The sequence below is a fragment of the Antechinus flavipes genome, chromosome 3 (assembly GCF_016432865.1).
Source record: "Antechinus flavipes isolate AdamAnt ecotype Samford, QLD, Australia chromosome 3, AdamAnt_v2, whole genome shotgun sequence".
NCBI classification, from domain to species: Eukaryota; Metazoa; Chordata; class Mammalia; order Dasyuromorphia; family Dasyuridae; genus Antechinus; species Antechinus flavipes.
Window position 1 is genome coordinate 146,834,805 of NC_067400.1, and position 24,771 is coordinate 146,859,575.

At 32.3% G+C, this 24,771-nt stretch overlaps 1 protein-coding gene across 1 annotated transcript in view; it reads left to right on the forward strand.

Moving 5' to 3' along the window:
- The window catches only part of GPC6 (glypican 6), a 1,241,410-nt gene that overhangs the window by 586,201 nt on the left and 630,438 nt on the right, over positions 1-24,771 (forward strand). Inside the window, exon 3 of the mRNA XM_051984004.1 lies at positions 23,519-23,910. Within this exon, the coding sequence (XP_051839964.1) occupies positions 23,519-23,910 (392 nt within the window). The remainder of the gene's footprint in view (positions 1-23,518; positions 23,911-24,771) is intronic.

The following is a 24,771-nucleotide window of genomic DNA, read 5'->3' on the forward strand; positions in this document are numbered from 1 at the left end:
TTTATTAGTCTTAGATATTCTCCCCTTTCTCTGATTTCCTTAGTGTATATTTTGACCCATTGCTCACACTTTCCTCTTCAGACTTTTATTCTCAGCTCTGTCATTATTAGCACCTGTTTTAAAAGTCTGTTTTAAATTTCCTATCTTTTCGGGAATAACTTTCTCTCTTAAATTAAGGTTTGACAATGCTTGTCTCTAACAAGCTATTATCTTCTCTAGCTTCTTAAATCACCTCTGATAAAAAGGTCTAGCTTCTCAGTAAAGAGTCTCAATTTATAACTCCCTGCTGGTGGTGATAATATAGATTATCTCATTTCTAGTTCCTATTAGTTTCAAACAATATCACCAAGTAACTAGAACAGATAGAACTGAGGAAAGAAAACAAGATGGCGCCATGAAGACACCTATTACAATCTTTTATCTTGACTATATCTCTCCTATAAGGATAGATGGGTTTAGGCTAGATAAGGAAAAGATTTAAATGTGACTTTACTGCAAAATTCTATTGTAGATTCTCTTCTCATGCTGTTTAAACCACCTCAGCTAAAAAGGTCTAGCCTCTTAGTATTGGGTCTCAGTTTACAATTCCTTGCCAGTGATAATAACATATATTATTCCATTTTTATTATCCATTAGTTTCAAACAATATCACCAGGTATACTCTGTCTTTTGCTAATTTCATCAGCTCTTAGTAGTTTAAATTCAAATGTTATCCCTATACGAATGACTCCTAGAGCTGTACAGAATCACAAGCTATCCCCAAAATCTTAGTGGATCTTTAAGCTTTAACAACTTAAACTTCTCAAGTGTTTTGGCTATATATACACACACACACACACACACACACACACACACACACACACACACACAGAAACTCAGCAGAAACAGTGAAGTTCAGAAAAGAGTATGATATGGAGCAGGGGGTGGGGTGGATGGATTTTGTTTTGGACATAAATATAAGCTATTTAAACTTAAAGTTATATTAAAACTTTTAGGACATGTAGTCTTTTCCATAAACTTCAGTCCCATATCAATACTGTATATTCAGCATTTCCCATTGTATGGATTATTAGCCTTGGGCTCAACATGTGCAAAACAATACTCATCTTTTCCCCAAAACTGTTTTAATTTTGGTCTAACAATTAATACAGAAAGCACAAGTACTTCATCAGCCAGCACTATACCATTCATATGTGGAACCGTGAGTTATAGAAAATGGTGAAATTTTGACTGCCATGCATAAGTTCACTTGCCTTGATAGTATGTTTTATGCACATTGATTATGAGCTTGACACATGCTTTGCCAGAGCTAGCTCAGTGTATGGGAGATTTTGAAGGAAAATATGGGAGAGGAGGGTCATTATACTAAATAACAAAGTGAAGGTCTACAAAGCCATCATGCTGACCTCCTTGCCATGGACAGCATACCAGTGCCATGTTAGGAAACTGAATCACTTCCATATGAATTATCTTAAGAGATTTTAAAGATCATCCGGCAGGATAATATACTAGACACTGAGGTCCTTTCTTGAATTAAATTGCCAAGCATTTAAACTCTGTTACAGAGATGCAAATCCATTGATCTGGCCACATTGTTAGGATGCCAAATATATACTTGCCAAAAAAAGACTATTTTATGGAGAATCATGTAGTTCAAGAACTCATAACATGGTTGGAAAAAGGGATGGAGGACATTCTCAAAGCTCTGTTAAGAACTTTAGAATGATTGTATGACATGGGAGACATTAGTATGGCATGCCCTCATCAGAAAGGGTGCTGTGCTTTATGAGCAAGGCAGAATTGAATTAACTCAGAAGGAATTTGATGCTCAAAGTTAGAGAAGCCATCCCACATGTTCATAGGAACTGTTTGTGTCTCACCTGTAGCAGAGCATTCCAAACTCATATCAGTCTGATCAGCCACAGTAGGACACTGTAATTTTACTTTAATATAATGATACTAGTCCTCTTTGAGCTCGAAGGACAACAAAAACAATCTCTCTTTAGAACTTCCATATTCATGTTGAGTTTATTTCTAGACAACCAAATTTTAAATATTAGCTTCATTCCAGTCTCTTCCTTCTCCCTTTATCTCCCTGTCCAATCAGTTCTCAAATCTTGTTGACTTTGTTTCAACGCTGTCTTTCAAATCTATCCCTTTGTTTCACATGACCATCATCCTTGACAAACTCATCATGATCTCTTTCCTTTGTATTCACGTCCTAATTGGTCTCTCTGCCTCAAGTATCTCACCTCTATAATTCACATTTATTAAAGTATTCTTTAAATCCAAATCTGAACATGTTACTTCTTCACTCAAGAAAACTTATTTCTCTCTTCCACCCTCTCATTTATCTCAGATACTTTATGACTTTGACCACTTTGATACTTCTTCCCTTTTACAAAGGAAGAGTTTCCTTTCATAATATATGGGGGAAAGGGTCTACTCCTGAACAGTTTTCTGGATCCTTTATATAAATCTTGCTTTTCATATTTTCATCATGTTCCACATTGCCAATATGTAATATTTTTATAAAATTAAAAATGAAAAACACAGTCACATCAATCAGAATCTTTCATTCCATGGAAGAATTTTGTATAAGAGATCTTATCTGTGGAGACCCATTACATTTTCTTCTTCTTTGTCATTACTTTAAAAAACTTCAATGAGGAAAAAAAAAATCATGGCCAAAATTTTGAGCAATTTCTAGTGCAATGAATAGGAAATCCAGAAATGAGGAAGTTTTTAAGATACCTTATATAAATTATCCATAAAATTACCCATATTTGCAAATTCTTGTCATATGAGTAAATGTTTAGGTAGCACTTTTCCAGAAAAGACACCGATTTCCTTTTTATCATGACTTTGTCTTAAGGTTTAATGATTCCAAAATATTTATATTTAAATGCAAAAAGACTAAGAGTTCAGAAGTCTACACAAAACTAAAGGAGTTACAGCAATATGGGATTTCCCTAGTAAAAACCCCTATCAATCTTTGAGGTACAGATACAACTTTTTACTTCTATGTTAATGACCTTCAACCTTACATTTTAAATTCTTTTCTATTCCCTGAATAGTTGGCTCATATTTCTATATACTTTTACAATACTTAAACTTGAATTCCTACCAAACAAACATTTTATTTTGCCTAGCAAACTAGCTTCTCTTTTCAACCTAATTTCTTTCAAGAGAGCATAAGTTTGCTATCAGGATCTCAGCCCTTTAGGATATCAGGTCTTCTTCCTTTGCAAGATATTTTGATCTGTCCCTTATTTTTTCTTAAACTAGACTAGATTAGTCTTGCACTTCCTAAAATTTAGATTGCTTTAGTTATCTCCTCATTGATGCTTTTTTCTAGTTTTTCTCAGTTTTTAATCATCTTGCATACTCTCTTCAGAAAAAAAGCATTTTATTCATTTTATTTGCCACCTTTGGAATGTTAAATGTTTCCTATTGTCTATCAAGTTAACCTAAGAGCTTTGGGTTGCCATTAGCATTCCTCTGCTCCAACTTTATTTTATCAAATTTTATCTTGAATACTTTTTCACATAGAATATAAATTCTGTTTGTCAAAGCTTTTAACTTGTTTATGTCCCCTCATACTATTATGCTAGTCATATAAGAGGCTTTTTTTCATTTTTCAGCAAACATTTATTAATTGTGTACTATATATAACATTTTCTTAAGATGAAAAATCAAATAAATGATCAGGTGAATGAACAATAATTTTAATATCATTTTATTTTTCCAAATACATGCAAAGATTGTTTTTAACATTCACTTTTGAAAAACCTTGAGTTTTTTTCTCCTTCTCCTTCTTCCTCCTCCTTCCCCTAGATAGCAAGCAATCTGATATAGGTTAAACATGTCCAATTCTTCTAAACATATTTCCATATTCATCATGCTGTGCAAAAAAAATAAGTATATCGAAAGGGAAAAAAAAAACACAAAAAAAGAGAAAAAAAAGCAACCAACCAAAAAAGGTAAAAATACTATGTTTTGATCTACATTTAGTCTCCATAATTCTCCCTCTGGATGTGGATGGCACTTTTGGTCAAAATCTATTGGAATTGCCATGAATCAATGAACAATATTTTATTATATACTTCCCACATCTTTTGTAGTATACTAAACTCTGAAGATATAGATACAAAGCAGAAGCAATTCCTCCCCTCAAGGACCTTACATTCCAAGAGGAGAAAATAGCAGATAAAGGGGAGTGATAACCAAAGAAAGGAGTTTTGTACTAGGAAATCTTAGGTCTGAAGAGTAAAGAACATAGCAATCAATTGACATAACTTTCCAGAATCAGTGATAATGCTGTTATAATTACTGTTCCCAGAGTAAGAGGTAGAGGTTAGGAGTATGCAGTGAAAATGTGCAAAGCAATATTGCAGATCTTCCACCAGTAAGGACAGCAGAACCCCAGAGCAGGTAAATGGAAAGGTAACAAGTCAAAAGTTGGCAGTCAACCATACTTATGTAATTAAGGCTGACTGGGTTTAGTGAGTTCTCCCCATAGAAGACAGCAAAGCACCGTGATTTTCAAGTGAATACCTCAGTGTTTACTTATGCTATTGCCTTTCTAAAAAACTTTCCTTCTCTTTTCTGCCTATCCAAAACCTATACTATTCTCAAGTTTTCCTGAATACTTATTGATCAGTTGCCTAGTAATCCTATCAAAAAAACTTAAAACAATGATCTCTCTGATTCATCACTTTGTTGCACAATTTATGTATAATATATTAATGCTCCTCTACATTAGTGCACATCATAATTCTCCATAATTTCAGTTAAGCCTAATTTTTTATTTGGTTTGTTTTCAATTTTGTTGTGTTTGTATCTTTAAAGTGCAGCATAAGGTAAGTGTGCCCAGAGCAGATCCTTAACCAACTTAGCTATTTGACTGAATCTATCTTCATATTGGAAACTATGGGTCCACTTTAAAAAGGTTACTTAGAGAAAGCAAACAAGTCTAAATTTTGTATTAGTTATAATTAATAAGTTCTTTCCCCCTATCATTCCTAAGTCTTACTATGCCTAGGGATATTAGTTGTACCTGAGTATCAATTTAATCCATGAGATTTTTCACTTGGCTTAATTTTTGTCACAAACAAATTTTAATATTAGATCTACTTTAATGCCTGTGGACAGACAGGAAAAAAAAAACACAATGTTAGAATTCTTGACTAACAAGTGATACTGCCAAATGATAAAATATTAATTCTATTACTTTGTATGCAGATATAAGAGAACTAGAAGCAATTACCCTGACTCTAATTGCTTCATAGATGAATACAATTATGATGTTACACTCATTCTGTCTGTGTTCTCTGTATAAAATAACATCCACATAAGATAGTCAGAAATTTCATTTAAAAGTAAACCTTACCAATGTGAAATATATTAAGGCAATAAACCAAGAGATTAAACTTTCATAAACAGTGAGAGCTCATTGTTTTGTAAATGAGTGTATAATAATATCTTTGTAGCTCAAATGAAACCATAAAACTGACTGGGGGCCTCACTCTTTCTGCAAACTTTTGATTTATCTTTTTAATCTGTTGTTAGCATTGTAGAACAATTAAACATTGAAAATGGGCTCTAGTCTTCTTGCCACACTGCTCTTCTCCCATTGCACCCCTGTCATTTCTTTTATAATGACAAGCAATTTAGAGGAGAAAGAAACAATTAGAATGTAAGTAGCTCCTGCTGTTACAGGTGTTTTGTACTAATGAATAAAAATGACTGGAATTATAGGAAAGTGAGATTTACCAAGAGACCTCCTTTGGCTTTAGAAGATCCCCAAAACTTCAGATGTCAGTCAAATTCTTTTACTAGCTTTCCAAGTAAATTCCGTGTTACTTCCATATGGTGTACTTCTAAAAGTAGAGTCTACTTCTATGGGGGCTTTTTTTATTTGAGAAAGAACAAGAGTATGTTTCATTCCTTCTTCCTCCTTGGACTTTTTGTTCCTTCTCTAGAATGAAAATAGTTGTCATTTTTATAGAAATGTTAACCCTGAAAATGATCTTAGACTCTATCACCCCCTTCTCATTTTATTTGTGAGAATATGAGCCCCAGAGAAATAAACTGATTTACCAACAAATACGTAACTTATTAGTGATCCAAGCAGGGATGTGCTGGAGCCAGCTTATACACATTTACAAGAACAGATTGTTAAATTTTCACTGTGAGCTTTTACACCTCAAAATTTTAATTGCTATGAATTAGGGTTTGATTTATTGTTTTGCTGGTTGTCTAGAATTAAGAAAGTGATGGAGAAAATGTTAATAAAAATATTTAAAAGTTTGGGCATACAATTAATTTTTCAAGAGAACAAGAAAATGCCACAGACAATCAACAAACATGATCTTGGACAGACTTTGGGAGTTTGTGGAGAGCACAAGGGTCTGAAGAGCTGTGGTTCAAATGGTAACAGAGTTGGGCACAAATAAAAAAGAACAAATATTAATAGTAGCAGTTCTAGTGGTAATCATTGTCCATGTCATTGTCCTTGTCATCATCATCATCATTGACATTTAGATAGTGCTTACTATGTGCTGAGAGTTCTACAATTATCTCATTTGATTTAATAAACTGGAGACAATCTTGTGGTGTTTTTGTTTTTTTTTTTTTTTTTCCCTGCTCTACAAATGAGAATTTGCCAAAGAAAGACAAAATGTTTTATGGGCATTGCTTAAATCATTACTAACATATATCACTGATATATGGAAATCAGATTTTATTATCTTCTTTTAGGGGAAACTGAGGTAAAAATTATGCACATACCTGAATGATACATTTATCTAAGTTTATCTAATAACATATAGCCAAATGCTTTTCACTTTCAATTTAATGTTCAACCAGATTACTTCCATTAGAAGGAAGCTTCATGGCATGCATCCACTTTCTTAAAGCAGTAGTTTAAGAAAGTGTGGGGGGGGGGGAAGGGAGAAGTGTTATTTATAATTCAAATTTTAAACAAAAAGAGAGCAGGTGTGGTACTCAGGCAGTGGGGTAGTTCCAAATTGAATAGCCAATTAAAGCAGGCTTCACTTTCATGAATCCCAAGAGGAAATGTTTAATACTATTGAGATCAGAGAACTTTTTAGTCACAAACCCTCAATTCCAAGTGTTAATAATTTACCACCAAACAGATTTAATTAGCTTTATAAAGTAGTCATCTAATCTTATAGCTATATATGTATGTTGTAGAAAAACATCTATTTTAAATTAATGTGTTTTTCATTTTGTTCTCTCTCAAATATTGACAAAGGGAGGTTTTTAGCCCTTTAGTGGCAAGGTCCTTCTGATGTATTCTATATCTTTCCCTTTTCCACTTCAGTGCTTTTCAATCTAGAGAGAAGAGTTTGTCAGTTTGAAGTTTTTTTTTTTTTTTTAATGAACCTAAAACTCCTATTAGATCTTTAAATTCCCCTAAAATTACTCAGTCTGAGATCTTCAAATATTCTCTTTTACTTATATTGCTATCTTTTGGGTTTTACATGATATTTGTTTCAAAATATATGCCACCCTTTTCCTTTTCCTAGCGAACTTTCCTTTGGAATAAAGATTTTAAAACAAAGAAGGGAAAGTAGTTCAACAAAACTAAGCAACACAACAACTATGTTCAGCAGTATATATACATCATTCTACATGCATAGTAAATTGCCTATGCAATGAAGGGAGAAAATATTATTTTTTCAACTTTTTTTTTCCATGTCCAAGATTCATCATTATAATTACATAGTCTACGATTCTTTTTTTTTTTTGGGGGGGGGGGTCCACTTTGTTTACATTGTGGTAGATATTGTGAATGTTTTCCTTGTTCTGCTTATGTTTTGTTCAAGTTCCCAAAAGTCTTCTTAGGATTCTCTGAATTCTTCATATAAAATACTTCTTATGGTTTGAATCTAGGAAGGATCTTCCTGATCTTAAATGATCTTTGGGATGTTGATATTCTGAAGTATTCCTTGTTCACTTGTTCCAGTAACTGAGGTGGAATAATTAATATAAATGCAGAATAAGTCAGTCTGAACACAGATCTAAAGCCAAGGAGTCATCCTAATCAAAGAAGATTAAAATCTGAGATAAGGCTGGAGGATTTTAGGTTAGCTGCAACAACTCCAAACAAGTAAAGATGGCTTAAGATATGAAAGATAGTAAATTCCAGCTCCTTCTATTTCATTGGCACTGAGTAAAGGGATGCAGTGAAAGGAATCCTTGATTTAGAGTTAGAGAACTTGGATTTGAATTTTGATTCAGCTACTCACTAATTGTTTGACAGAGGCAAATTTTTATTTAACTTCACTGGTTTTGTTCTCATCTCTAAAATGAAAAGTAGAAGAATGCACTAGACCTCTGACATAGCTTTGAGCTCTATGTAGGTGAGCCTAATGTTTAACTCAAATGATCCTAGCTTCTAAGGATGAACCATCAACCAATCCTACATTCTCATTTCTAGAATAGAAAAGTTGAGAGTGTGGTACATGAAATAAGTTATAGAAAGAGTAAATTTTTCTTATTATTATTTCTGAGATGTCATTCCTCTTTGCCATCCCAATGAAATTCTGTGGAATCTTTCACTGAAAGTACACATCATAGTCATTCTTCCCTCTTAGATAATATATCTTTTATATCTTGTGGTCCTCAAATATAAGAATAGATATTTTGTTCTATATATGCTTGAGATGTAACCTCACAATTATTGAGTGGAATTGTCGGGGTTGATTTTGTTTAGGATTATACTGACACTCTGACAAGCTTTCTAATTCATATAATGAAAGATGGCATTTGTTTTTATGAGATCTAAAAACCAGTTGATAAATTGTTATTGCAATAAAGCTACAAAAGGGGACATTAAAGAAATGCTAAATACCTGACTCAACTCTGTAAAAACAATGAAATTCAGAAATAATGCCAAACAGTTAAAAAAAAAAAAGCTTTGTAATATTTGATATGGTATATGATTCTGCTTTCAAAGGAGGAAAAATAATTAATGGTTAGTATAAAATTCTATGTGGGCATATTCCACCATGAAATTGTATAAAATTGGCTTTTATTTTAAATAAAATGTATGTATTTAGAATTGTATGTATTATATTTTAGAAACAAATGTTTTAATATTTATGTAGATTAATTTTAGGAATAAGAGACTACCATAAACATTTTCTGTAGAATATGATGCTTAGCCTCTTTTTTGTCCTTGTTCATGGCTTTCAGGTTGTCCAGTATTCTTAAAGAATATATCCCCAATTTATTTTTCAGGTGACTTGATTTTCCTATGAGATATTTCATATTTTTTAGTCTTTTGATAGTATTTTATCTTGCATTGTCTCTTGAAGTCATTAACTTCCATTTGGACAATTATGATTTTTTAAAGTTAATTTTTCAGTCTCTTACAAAGTTATAGTTCTTTTGCATAACTTTCTTGCATAACTATCATTCTTATTTAATTTTAATTTTTTTTCTCGTGTTTATCTCTTTAACACATTTAAAAATTCTTGTCAGGCTTGTCTCCAATCTGCATTCTTGTTTGAGGCTTTGCTTAGATATTTTCAGGTGACTATCTTCATCTGTGTTTGTGTCTTAAGGTTTCCTGTCACTATAGCAGCTCTTAATATTTGGATTCTTTTGTTGTCGTTTCCTCATTCTCCCATGATACTTCTTGACCTTTAGACTTATGTTGGAGTTGAGCTCTGTTTACTTCTACGTGGGGGTAAGGGTGGGAATGTGTAAAAAGTGTCTGGTCTGAAAATCTGTCTTTTTCTGTCTTTATGCTGTTTCCACAGCCCTGAATAAAGGCTGCAAGTTTCTGATGCATCCAGAGTGTTAAGATCGAGGAGGTTTGCTCACTTCCCTTCTGGTATGAGCTCTGCAAATTCCTGACACAGGTTTAGATGTACTTGATTATGTGTGGCAGAGTTCCAGCAGACTGATGCAGGAATAAGCCACTAATAGCTCACTATAAGATTCTGCAGATTCAAAATGACTGAATAGCTTGACTCTGTTTTGAAGTCTCATTCTCTGATTATTCTGATTTATATACAGGTTTAGAGTATAGAATTAATTCCTCCTACTCACATCAAAGTTTTGGGAACTTCCTCTTTGTTCTCTCACAATCATGACCATTCCTTTCCACCCTGGGATTGGGTAATAGATAACAAAACTGCCATCTGCCACTCATTCCTGCTCCAAGCCTTGGTTCAGGTATCCCTTGAAATCTCTTTCTGCTTTGGTCCTTCTATCCCTGGTATTTATACTCAGTCCCATTTCTGTCTCTGTGTACTAAATTCCTTTCAACCAACCCTAGGTCCAGAGTCAGTAGACTTCACTTTCTATTTCCTAAGCTGCCCTGGGCTAGAAAAAATTTACTCACTGACTTTTTCTTGGCTTTTCTGTTATATGTGTGTGTGTATATATGTATATATATTTTATGTATATAGTATGTTTATATATACATGTATACATTTATAGGTATTTTATTTACATGCCTATGCATATCTGCTTATTTGTGTGTGCATATTTACATTGTAAATACATGTGTGTTTATATGTATGCATTGTGTGTGTTTGCATGTATATATGCATATATGTATGTGTAGTATGTTTTTTAGGTTTTTGTGGAATAGGTATGTTAGGAATAGGTAACTCTTATTACATGATTTTAATTCTTCCTATAAATGTGGACAATTTAATTAATCCATCATCTTATTTATGGGCAGAAAACTTGTCTTCAAAACTTTTCAGAAGTAAATATCAGTTTTCCAAGGTAGAGGCTCATTTGTTTAACTTTGAACTCAGCAACTCAGCTATGTTTAATACAATATCCAATTTCCTTTCGGCTATTCAAGTGAATTTGAGGACTTGTAAAGATCTGGCACATTTTCAAATAACTGGAGGAAGGACAATACCACATGCTATTTTAAGAAAGAGGGGAAAAAAGATAGCTGGGAATTAATGACTTGTTTCTTTAATGTCCAGACTTAGAAAGATTCATTAGGCAATCAATTTGCAAGCACCTGGAGTGTAACAAGGTGTTAAGTAGTAGCCAACATGGACTTATGAAAAACAAATCATGCCAAACAAAACTAATTTCCCTCTTTTGTTGACAAAGTGACTAATCCTGTAGACCAGAAGACACCCAAGGAGGGAAAGTTTAATCTTTGTGCAGTTTACAGTGTTGCTTCTCATTATTTTTGCAATGACCAAATAATAAAATATGGTTTGAGTGGAATATTAGTAAGATAGATGTAGACTAGTTATGAATGTTAAATTGTTATGATTCATGTTATGAAACAGATTCCAACAAGCACTCTCAGGAGCCTAGAACTCTTTTTTTGTTGGTTTTTACTAAACAGACATTTTGACAGGAGTATGAAGAGCATGCTTCTGAAGAATAAAAATGGGTATTACAAAAAGGACTTTTTAAAAATCAGATTTCCATTTAAAGCTATGTAAAAATTTAAGAATGGAATAAAATTATTGGCATAAAATTATGTAACGAATTGTATTGCCTCATTAAAAAAACAAAGGGGACATATCCTTTTTAGACACCATCTTATACTAAGTATGGCTCAAGGAAAAAACATGCTATGAGTACACAAAGAATAAAGCATACAATGTGACTAAAAGAACCAGAGCTCCTTTTTTAAGACATATTGATAGATATATTGCATTTTAGGCCTCAAGCGAGGGAAGATTTTTTGAGTCACATATAATTCAAAGTGAAAGGTAAAAACAGGCCATTGGTTTAAGTAAACATGAGAAGGAGGCAAAACTCTTCCCAAGCATAACCAGGTTATTGCATACTTTGATTTTGTAATAAAACTATATTGCCTGACATGCCAGCTAGATAAATACAGTAATTGAATTGACACGGCACTGATACATTTTCAAAAAAAAATTTTTGATTTGTAACAGGACACTTTCAAAGCATTCTACAGAGAAAGGCTCTATGTATGGTTGAAAGATCTCTTGATTTGGAGTCAGAAGTCCTTATTTATAATATTTCCTCTGTCATTTACTTATTACCTATGTAGCCTTAGGTAATTCATTTAATATCTTTGGGTCTCAGCTTCCTCATTTAGAAAATATAAGGGGCAGTGAGAGGTTGAACTAGATGACCTCAAAGGTCCTTTCTATTCTACATTGATTATTCCCTGAAATAATAATAAAAATCACTGTTCTCTCCTACGTGCTTTGAAAAATTTCAAAGGGAAATATTTAGTTCCTTTAAAAAAGACATTCTAATCTCTTTATTTTTAAGAGCAAACCTGTCAGATGCTTTCCTCTATAATCATTTGACAACTTCTCTGATTTTTGATATATTGAGAATTACTACCTCAAAAATTAAAAATTATCATAGACTTCATTTGTCTATATTTGCTCTGGTCAAATTGTTCTTGTGGTGGTTCTTTTCTTTCATACCTTTTATACCTCCTCAACATGTCATGAGCCAAAATGTTAAGGGCAGAAATAGTTTAGGCTCCATAATCACTGAAAAAGGAAATAGTTTAAAATATTAACAGGTCTTTCCCATTTTTCATTTTATTGTTTTTCATCTTTTAGTTTCATTTTTAAATTAATAAATTGGATTGAGTCAAATCTCTGCAAACTTCTTTTATACTTTACTTCTTTCTCATTGCTCTATGAAACTATTCTCACAGTCTTCTATTACGGTCTTTCTAAAGGTTTTTGCAAATCATTTTGTATTTCAACTTGCCATGCCCTTTGACTTTCATATCTTTATACTTATCAAAGATTTCATTTGTTAGGTGGCTAAGGTGATTTCTTAGGTCAATTAGCTTTCTTTTTGAGGCAGTTTTTTTTTTTTTTTTTTTTTTTTAATCCTGGCTAAACTTCCTTACAAAATGGAATTTCCGTGGATAGCCTATGTTTTGTTTTGAGATCATAGGAGTCTATATCTATATGGAAATAGTCTTCAACACAAAGCATATGCTCTTAAATCTTGGTTAATTATATCCATTTAAAATTTATATTTCATACACATATTAATGAAGTTTAATCACAAAGAAGAATGTAGCATACTATGTATTTACTATAAGAAAATCATTCTAGTCTTTACGCTAGAATGGTGTGTGTGTGTATTTGTATGTGTATGTGTGTGTGTGTGTGTATATTTTTTTCCACTCCATACTTTTTTAGTTATCCACTTGTTTTTTACTTTCATTTAGGTATATGTTTCAAATGGAAATTTCTGATCTTTTAAAATTCATAATCAGCTATCATAATATTGGCAGTTATGCTAGATGATTAGCATAGTTGAGAGATTCAGGCTTTATTTGCACTTTCCCAACTTTATAATCAAAACTTATAGCAAAATTTAAGGAGAGATAGAATCTCTTGGACAGGAGAATTTTTAGCATGTTTGGTAAAATAAAATCATCAAGCTGTCACCAATCCCAACTTTTGAACTCTGTCTTCTGAGGATCACTTATTTTGAAATTTTTGGCACTCAATAGGAAACAAGACCAAGAAGGACACAAAAACTACACTGGCAAATGATCTGTCAAGTGACCCAAGAATAGAATCGAGATTGAGTTGCCCTTTGAAATAAACCTATTTGAATTTTTTTATCTCCTGTGTCTCTAATCTTCTGAAAGGTTAGTATTCCATCCCTCAGAGTAAAATTAGAGCACTAGTCGATGTCTCTTCTTGATGATAACTGAATAATACCACAGTTAGGAGTGCAGGAGAGAAATTCATTATCATCAGCAGTTTATCTTTTTGTTTTGGGGGGTTTGTTGTTTTATTTAAAATTGGGTAAACAGGTAGTGAGGAAGTCACTTACACTATGAATTAGTCCATGTATTTGCAGGTCAAGACATATATATATATATATTTTAATTTGAGTGAATTAAAGAGCCTTTTCAAATAGCCTATAAAAGGTAGTCATGTCTTTTTTTAGTACATTTTGAACTCAACCACTGCTGAATACCACTTCCTATAAAAAAAATTATTAGTTGCTTTCTGAATATTTTTGGGATAAAGGTCAGAGGAGTAAAAGAACAAATCAAAGAAAAATAGAGTATATGACTAATAAATTTTAAAAAACTAACAAAGCTTCAAAATCACAAGTCAATAACACAAGTCAAATAAATTTCTGTTTATATCAACCAAAAGCATTACTTCAATTAAATACCTTTCCATAGTTTTATACATTTTCCCTTTAAAATATGGTAAGCAATTCAGGAGATATTTATGAACCTTGGAGCTTTGAATACAGTAAATAATTCTAAGTCAAATTAATATTTATGCCATGCTTAATTAAATATCATTATCCTGATAAATATAAATAAGTCGCTATTTTATTTCAATAAAGACTTTTCCAAATGGAAGTTCCAGTTTTCCAAACATTTCAATATGTATTATTTTAATTGGTTGTATTTAAATATTCAGTGGAAAAATGTCCAACAGAGATTGATATACATGTAGTCAGAAATTTATTTTGTAGAGGAAAAATCCCATAAATGATTTGTAAAAGGGTAGGTTTTTTTAACAAGAAGAAATTAATAAAGGTTTTCATGTATGTCTTGTATAATAAATATTTTATGCATACTTAATAGTACATCTATTCTTTATTATTAATAAAAATATAAAACTAATCATGTATTAAGGAAAGTAAAATGAGTCATGGTACCCATGCATGCCTGATAGTAGATTCCACCTGATTCATTACAAAATAAACTCCCCTGAAAAGTGCCTCAGAGACTCCTGTATAATATGTTCCACATACATAGGTGTCAGTGACATAGATGGATGAAACCTGTTTTGACTCTTTTTTTGCTGTCACCATGAATGTAGAAACAGTTATGTTATTCTTCTGAAATTACAAAATTCAATAACTTTTTGTCCATGCTCATCATATTCACTCTGAAATAAAAAGATGTAACAACTTTAATCTTGAGGCATATAGCTATATGTCTGTCTATTGTTTTTTGTTTTGTTTTGTTTGCTTTAAGTTTGACACGCCACTTCTGATAGTGAACAATGGAAATGCATTTGCTACTGATTTCCTTGTCTTGGAGGATATTTTTGTATATATCCTTGAACAGGTAGAGATGAATTGTGTTAGATAGAAAGCAATTATTCAAACACCAATGTTGCAGACTTTCTTGTTATCTAAGAATAATTACCGTATGGTCTTAGATCATTCTATTATTTTACAGCTAGCATGTTGTCCTTTAGAGGCCAATTCTCATTTCTTTTTTTTTTTTAATTAATTGATTACTCTTACTAATCAGAATGCTATCACTGAACTTAGAGTCGAGAGATAATCCTATTGTCTCCCCCCAACCCTCCCTATGCAATATTGATTTGTCTGTGGCTTTGGACATATCTCATGTTTGCTAGGCGCCTTCCCTATCTTTCCCTATCTCAATTCATGGACCTCTTTCAGTAGGTCTTTTTTGTTCTTTTTAGTACCTTGGGGAGAAAGTACTGGGAAAGGAGAGCTTTCAAGTGAGTCCAAAGAAAAACCTGTTACCTATCATTTTTTTTCCCCTTTGGAAAGTTAGGAAAACTTGTTTCCTATATTTTTATTTTTACAAATATTTTCTCTAACCAAAAAGCAAAGTCTTATCACTTTTCAAGGGATTTCTTTTTCTCTTATCAATATTTTATGTTAAAGCACAATATGTTGTTTTCTTCAAATATCTAGATTTCTTAATAGGAGAGAAATAATAAATGGATAAAAAAAAAATCCTAACCCTTAAAGAAATCATTTAATTGTAATAATGGTCAAAGAAAGAAAGGATTGTACTCTTATTACTCATTTCCAGGTAAAAATTATTTCACCAATTCCTTGTTTGTTTTTTGATCATTTGTCTAATGAAGTACGTTTCTTTCAACTAAATTCCAGTCTTATATTTGATCCATTGATCAAAAAAAAAAAAAAAAACTTTTTTGTGATGACTACTGTGACTCAGGCCCTTTCACAGAATTTCTGCAACACATTTTGGTAAATGGAGATATATATAATTTAATTTGTTTTCCACTTTAATAATAGATGAGCTATTTTCACAAAGAACTTTATATTAGTTTGTGCTTTCAGAATTTAAAATTTCCATTGAAGGCATTCACTAACTTATGGTCCCTTACATAAGAACAGCTGGTTGAACTGAGCTGGCAAAGGAACTACCCATTCCTATCCATTGAAAATATAACTATTAAGCAATATACTATGACTTACAGGAATGTAAAGATTCGTAAGGAGTCGTTACTCTCTACCTCAGGGACTTTATATTTTATTATTGAAAATAGTAATTTCCATTGATATAAAAAAGAAAAACTACAGAGCCTATTTTCATGGCCAAAATATAACACATTGAAAGCTCAAGTATTTTATATATGTAACTGAAAATCTCTATTAAGCAGCACATATTTAGTTTGTTCATTCAATTACTATAGAAGTTTATGATGATGATGGTAAGGCAGAGTGAGATCTTGATAAATGGATAAAAATAAAGCTGCTAACATTTACTTGATACTAAACACTGTAGCCTCAGTGGTAGAGGTTAAAAACAAAAACAAAATTGCAATCAATAATTAACATTTAAATAAAATTCTCAAATGTTTAGCTACTTTATTTAGGCCTGAAAAACAGAGACACTGTACAGATAGAAGATAGATAAATATACATGTGAGGGTGGAGGGGTCTTTTGTAATGAAATCAAAAGTTTTCTAGGTGTCTGAATGTATTAGTAAAACTTTCTTATATGTAAACTAGGTGATTACCTAATGGTCCATGGTCCTTGGACGTTAGAAAGGAGTTTCAGAGAAAATGTTTACAATTCTATAATTGTTAAGTTTGTTTAGGAGGTGTGGTATATGGAAACAATACTAGATTTGAAATCAAGAGATCAGTTTCAGAGATAAACTGAGATGAAGATAGGTTACCCAAGGACACACAAATACTGTGTAGAACATTCAGTATTTGGACCAGTTCTTTTGACTCTAAATTTATCATTCTTCTTAATGTAGGTTCAAATCCAACTTTCCTACCACTATGATGTTGGGCAAATGATTTTACCTCTCCCAGTCTCAGTTTCCTCAACTGTGAAATAAAGGGACTGGAAAGGCTACATGGTTTTTCAAGGTCCCTTCCAATTCTAAATCTGAGTGTACATTTTGAAATGACCGAACAAGAATGTTCTTTCTCTCTGTGTTTCTCTCTGGCTCTCATTTTCTCCCTGAATTGTGTGTGTGTGTGTGTATGTGTGTGTGTACACATACATACACACAGAGAGAGAAGTCTACCTTTCAAGAAACATTGTGCTAATATTTTGAGCTCTGAATGTTGGAAAGCAGATTTGTGCTGGTCCTCTGGAGCAAGGAGAAATAAATACATCAACTGGTATTCTGTATTGGTGAATTATATATCAGCAATGCAAGATTTTTCTCCTTGAAATTAAATAGATTTAAGAATTCTAGGGGTGATGTATTCCTTTAGTTGACAACATAACTTTTAACTTTCTGTTTCCCTCTCCCTAAAATAGTTGCAAAGAGTAATTTTATTATAGAAATAGAGGTGAGAGTGTGTCATGCTGCCTTCAGAAGCATTTAATATTAGCCTATGTTTTGTTCTAGAACAGTGTTCCACTGTAGCAGGCACTTACTACTTAACAATTGATTTTATATGAACATGTAATAATTACAATTTCTATATGTCTTTATTTTCAGCCACTTTTTCAGTTCATCATTCAGCATATAAAGGATTACATTAGGAAACTGAGTTTTCAAATCTCTATGGGGGTAATTTTTATTTAATTAAGACCAAGTCCTCTGACTTTAATGATTAGAGATCTCATTATAACTTCTATGCATTGTTCTTCCCTTACCCTATATTCTCCCACATCTTAGGCCAAGTAAGATCCTTCCTTAGCTTTGAACTAATTGCTGGAGACAAACATGAGAAAGAGAGCATAAGACAAATTTAAAAAAAATATATATCGTTATTATCTTATTCTCTAGTTGTTTGTATAACACTCAAGTTGAAAAATAAATATGGATTTAAAATAATAGAAAAAATAGAAATAGAAAAAAATAATAGAAAATAGAAAAAATATTTATATTACTGCTCAGTAGTTGGTAGGGTAACACCTGTTTCCAAGAACAGTAGTTCAGTTTTAATAATTCCCAAGTTAAAACAATGGAAATTGCAATGTGTAATGTTTCATGACAGTTATTATGTCACTTTGGAATTTCAGACTTCCATTAACTTCTAGGTTGAATATTATATGAATCTGCAAGGCCCATTAAAAATACTAAGAAAAATTGAAATTTGGCAGATAAGGGAGCAACAAAACACACACACACACACACACACACACACACACACACACACACATTTTTGCATCCAGGGCCTGTCTAACTGTCAGTAATTAGAACACCTGCTTAACAGGACTTCTTTTTTTATTCCTGAATAAGTTACCTCATGCAGAAAATAATTTTATGTAATTTAGACCTCATTATTTGTAAAAGCACCAATTATGAGCCCCACTTGAATACTCAAGTAGTATTTGTAATATGAGCAGATTAAATCAATATGATCTATTAAATTACGAAAGAAAAGGCAGGGAGATTCCAGAGTAGTCCCCTTCTCTCCTTAATCTTCTCTAAAGAGTATTTTAATTTTTGTTGTGACTTGGAGTTTTAAGTGAAATCATTATCAATGCTGGAGTCTTTTTAGGGAGGCTAGACCTCCCAGCTTTATTTTTTTATTCCAATGATTCCAACTCTAAAATTTTAAGCTAACTTAAATTTTGGGTATACATGGCTAATATTAAAAGGAGTGTGTATGTGTGTAAAAGTGATCTAAATATGTGATCAATCTTTAAAGTTTTTGTCTGATCATACTTTAAATTAAGAACAATTGGAATCTGCAAGACATCACTTCTCAGCCAGTGTAAATATTTATTAATTTCCTAGTCAGACCAGGCATTGTTCTAACCTCTGGGAATACAAGAAAGGAAAAAAAAAATCAGTCCATGATCTCAAGGAGCTCAGAGTTTAATGGGGAAGAAAACATAAAAACAACTAGGTACAAAACAGAAGTAAAATGAGAAAACTTGGAGATAAGCAACAGAAGGGAGGCACTTAGAATTATCAGGAATTACGAAAGACTTTTTGGAGGGAATTGAATTTTATCTAGAACTTGAAAGAAGGCAAATAAGGTAAGGAAGATAATAAGGAAGACAGGAATTCAAGCCATGTGGAACAGTCATTGAAATTGCCTTGAAGTAGGAGATAGATTACAGAATGTATATAAGGCTGTGGAGAGGCGGGGAGGGAAGGAGAGTGAGAGAGGAGGGAAGGAGAGAGAATCAGAGAGACACAGAGAGAAAAATAAACAGAGACAGAGACAGAGAGAGACAAACATACACTTAGAAACAGAGAGCACAGAAGTACAAAATTGGCATTTTGCAAATATTTGTTAAATTGAATGACAAGAGACAAGATGTTATCTACTAGAATACCTAGTTGGACATTTATAGGTTTATAATACGCCATCAGGCATGAAAAATCTTTGTAGGGCCATGATAGGAGCGTAGAACTAATGGACAATGAACTTTTTTTTTTTTGTTTTCTTGCATCAATTTTCACAATTCTCCCTATCTTTTTTTTACTAGATTTATTTTTGTGTCACTCTTCAGCCACCTAGTAAGATTCTTGCATTCTCCTCTAAAACAAACAGATTATAGTGTGAACTTTTTGATTTATCATAGGCTAGGATTGACTCTTATTAGAAATGAATGTTTCTACCTTCAGGAAGTAAAACTTTATATGCTCATTTCCCCTTGAAAAGATATCTGGCATGCTATTCAATACAGACATTGTGTATGTGCAGTTTCTATTTGGCTAATCAGACTTCCTACACAAATGATATTATTGTGTTCAATCAGTTGATAGATTTTGGGTGGTATTGGTTAAGGAATAAGAGACTATGGAAATTGTTGTTTATCATGAAAACATTCTGAAATGTTCCTGCTTCATACTTTCTTCACCATAGAATCCTATGTAATTAATAAGGAAACATGAGCACTTTGTGGCATTTTGTACAAGGAGAGGTTTTCCTGTGATTCTGTTAAATGTAAACTCCCAGAGATACTTTGAAGGTCTATTTTTTTCTCCTCCTAACTCATTCTCTTTTTGCTTCTAATTCATTTTAGGAATCTGCCTATCTTTTTTAGTAAAGTTGATTGTTTAAAGCCTTTCTTTCTTTTCTACATTTAGGGTTCTCTTGGCTCCTAGAACCTAGTCTGCCCAAAAGAATACTCAAATTACCAAGCAAACCATCCCTCACCTCTCAAAAAATAATAGCAGTTTTATGGAGAAATTTTTTTTTTCACTTGAGGCAATCTGCCCTGGAGCAAACAGATGTTTGCCTCTGTAACTTCCCCGAGGATGAATAAAATCCTCCCAAATGCTAAAAAGAGTTAAGAAGGTCTCTTGTGCACCTAAAGAAGCAGATTAGTAGCCAAAGCAAATACCTTTAATGAATGTTTTGTGATTGGAGAAGAAAAAGCAATCAAATAATATTTCTTTCAGCCCAACATTCTCTGAAGATGGGGCTTCTCTGTTGATTGAAGGCTTAATCCAATATGATCTTTGCCCTCTGAAACTGGGAAAGAAGAGAAAGTTGGATTTGGTTTTTTTCCACCTAACTAGTTTACAACTCAATGCTATTGTTTACACTTGACTCTGTCAACAGAACAGATTTTGTTACTTTCTTCTAAATCTTCATCTTGTTGATATACTCAAAGATTCAAATATTCTTCTTGTTTCCACAAGGAATCAGGCTTTGAGAAGTAACTGATCATGCTAAAATCAAATAAATGCACCACGGTTTATAGGATATTCTTTTTCTTTTCTGCCATAATACCTTGAATTTTTTGCCTTATGTCTGAACGAAGATCGATGCACGTTAAGGTTGTGGCATTTGTCATAATTGCCTGATCCATTAGTGTCTTCCAACACCAAATATTGGCTTTAACTATAAGATCACTAAACCATATAATGACTTTGTACAGAGAATAATAGTTTGACATTCGAAGATCAGTGAAGCTAATAGCAAACTTTTCTTTGCTGTGACTATTTGATACCAGGGTATGCACAAAGGAATGAACATCTAAGGAAACTCTTAGACTTTTGATTTAAATGGACACCAAAAGAGTTACTGAGTTAAGGAATATAAAAGAGAAATAGTGTGGTACATGACAAGAGCATGGGATTTAAAGTCCAAAAACTCAAATTATAACTCTCTTATCCCTATAATTAGGATAAATCATTTTACCCTCATGTATTGCATATTTTTATCTTCAAAAAGAACAAATTGGACTCCATGGTCTCTTTTGTCTTTAATTCTAGGAATTCATCTTTTTCTCTATATATATATTTTTTATTTTCTTAAACCTAAGAAGGGGGAATGTTTGAGTTTTGAAGAGACAAAACTGAATTCATCTATAGTTATAAGAACAAGTGAGATCATTTTTTTCTTGCTTTCAGGGAGTCATAAAGATGTATGAACACAGTGTCTGAGAGAGACATCATGCATTTATTCAAGCAACATTAATTAAGTACCTACTATGTGAAAGGCACCAAAGGAAATAAAATTGATGATTATTGCTTTGAACTTGAGACAGAAAATGAAGCTCCCATTCCAAGAGAGACATTTCTTCACACCTCTATGAGAAGTAGTGAATAAGGGAGGATCAGTAGTTTTTTTCCCCTCATTTTTTGTTTAGCCCTTTAAGAATCTAGACTACATTATTGATTACTGACTATTCATTGCTGAAGGCAGAACTCTGTATTCAATAAATTAAGCTTTAATTCCTGAGCCTAACAAAATAATTGACCTCTAAAAGAAGATAAATGAACAGCCTGTCCCAAGCTCATGATTAGAATCTACTTTCCAGTCTCATTATATTAGGATTTTTCAATTGGATGATTTCTCCTTTCTTTGCAGCTTCTTTTAATATCCCTATAGCCTTTTCCTTTAGTGAAGACTGACACTTAGGCTTGGATATTTTTGATCTCGCTTTTGAAAGTTGGATACTTATATTTAGTATTTTTAAATTAGATCTAGTCTATAATTTAATTTCTGCCATATAATTATTACTGCTTTATAATCTCAAATATTTCCTAAAGTTTTTAATAATAATAGACACAATCATCAATACTACTACTAATGTGATAGTAATTATATTACTTAATGAATATGGACTTTTAGATGTCTCTTAAAAGATTATTAGGCAATTTATTCCAACTTATTATTAATGAATCCATGGTAATATTTGAAAAAAGTTTCTGGCAGTGAAATAACAATATGATCATTTGGCAAATATTATTCAGTTTTCAAAGATCTAAATTTAATTCCTTACCCTATTACTTAAGTGTTAGTTTTGTGACCTTGGGTAAGAAATTTTACTTCTCCAAACAGTACTTTCCTAATCTAGCCATCATAATAACATAATAATTTGCCTTCCAGGGTTCTTGTAAGGAACAAATAAGATATCAAAGTATGCTATACATAGTATTCTAGATCATGTTAAAGTACTTTGAAAAGTTAAGCTAAATACTGGCTAATCTTATTATATTATTTATTAATATAAATATTTTAAATCTTATTTATTAATATGAATTTTTTTCACACATTAATAGATAATTGCTTCTTACATTTTATTTGAGAAATTGTATTATATGTTAGTGCCACTTATAGGATAATGGGATCATAAATGTTGCTCTGGATGGACCTCTGAAGCCAATTCATTTGAATCACAAATTTGTAGATGAGGAAATTGAGTCCCAAGGAGGTTAAGTAACTTGCTAAGATCACAATGATTATAACAAGCATTGATGCAGTATTCTGTAGTAAAACAATAAAAACAAAAATAACTTTTTTTGATATATTAGCATATATTTAATATTCCAATCTCCCAGTGTTTATTTGATAAGACAGAAGATTGAGTGCTGAATTGTTGTCAAGAAGATGTGATTTTAAAACCTATCTAATATACTTAATAGCTCTTTGATATTGAACAAATCAATAAACCTCTCTCAGACTCAATTTCTTCATTTGTAAAGGGGATTAATAACAACATCTACTTCACGTTGTCAAATCAAATGAAAATATATATGTAAAATACTTAGCAAACTTGAAGATTGTGGTAAAGATTAAAGTTAAATATTTGTTGGTTACCAGCAATAGTACCAGTAATTATAGGAATAATAGAATAATTCCCATCCACCCCCTCCAAAAAAAAAAAAATCTGGTACCTCTGTCTTTAACAGCAAGTTATCTTCAATTGATGCTTTATGTTTATTTTTAGTATTAATGATACTTCAAAAATATGACCACTAACTTAAAAAAAAAAAAAACCTGATTAAGCTTAAAGCAGGTGTCTTTGTCTTACTTTATTTTTAGTAGTTATTCAGATCTGTGTGAGTTTCTGAATCTTACTGATTTGTTTCTATTTTCTTGCATTTTTCCCTAGAATTTTTCCGAGAGCTCCTAGAGAATGCAGAAAAATCATTAAATGATATGTTTGTCCGAACATATGGAATGCTTTACATGCAGAATTCTGAAGTATTCCAGGATCTCTTCACAGAGTTAAAACGATATTATACTGGAGGTAATGTGAACCTGGAGGAGATGTTGAATGACTTCTGGGCTCGGCTTTTAGAGAGAATGTTCCAACTCATAAACCCTCAGTATCACTTCAGTGAGGACTACCTGGAGTGTGTTAGCAAATACACAGACCAGCTGAAACCCTTTGGAGATGTACCCAGGAAACTGAAGATTCAAGTGACAAGGGCCTTCATTGCTGCTCGGACCTTTGTTCAGGGACTGACCGTAGGGAGAGAAGTTGCAAACAGGGTTTCCAAGGTAATAAAAAAGATGTAACTATCTTTCTGTCTTTGAATTTTCTTTATTATTCATTTATAGAATAGTTACACTGAAACTTAAGGTGTTTGTCTTTTGATATGAGCAATTTTCTTCATTATGACTCAATCTTGGAGAAACTAGTTGAACTTTTTAGGTGAAGTTTCTGTGTTCTTTCTATGGGGACAGTCTTTGAATTTACAGTGATTCTATGTTGTTTAAAATATAGTGTTGATGTTTATCAGCAGTATACTTTACATGCAGTTGTCAGAAATGATATGATAACAGGTACATTATAGTTGTAATCACTTGGCATTGCTGATGAGGGATTTAAAGATGACAAATTCTGGTGGCCCTGTCCATTCACAGGTTATAATTCTTTAGGCAGTCAGAAGGTGACAGACATCATCAGGGCTGACCATAACTGACATTTTTTTTTTCATTTTTTTTTATCATTATTTTCAAAATAACCCTGATCCCTCAATGATGAAAGAACGGATCTAGCTGAAAGCTGTAGAACTGGTATATAGAAGAAGTAATGAATACAAAGTATAGATTTTGGCATGGCAATGGAACTATTAGCAATCATTATCTTTGTAGCCTATGTGAATTGTATTGGATCAATTAGATTAGTAAATTAAGAATGAACTTTTATATTTATCTTTAAGGTTTGTTTTCCTTTCCTAGATTTCTTGTTCTGAGATGCTATGTGCTTCTTATTTGAAAGAATGTCTGCTTTTGTTTAAGTTCTGTCTTGACATTTATCTGCACTTATGAGATAGTACTATCCATGTATGAGGTTGGACCAACAAATAAACTGAAAGATGTTTGCATTAGCGGCCAAAGGAAAGGCAATAGATGAAA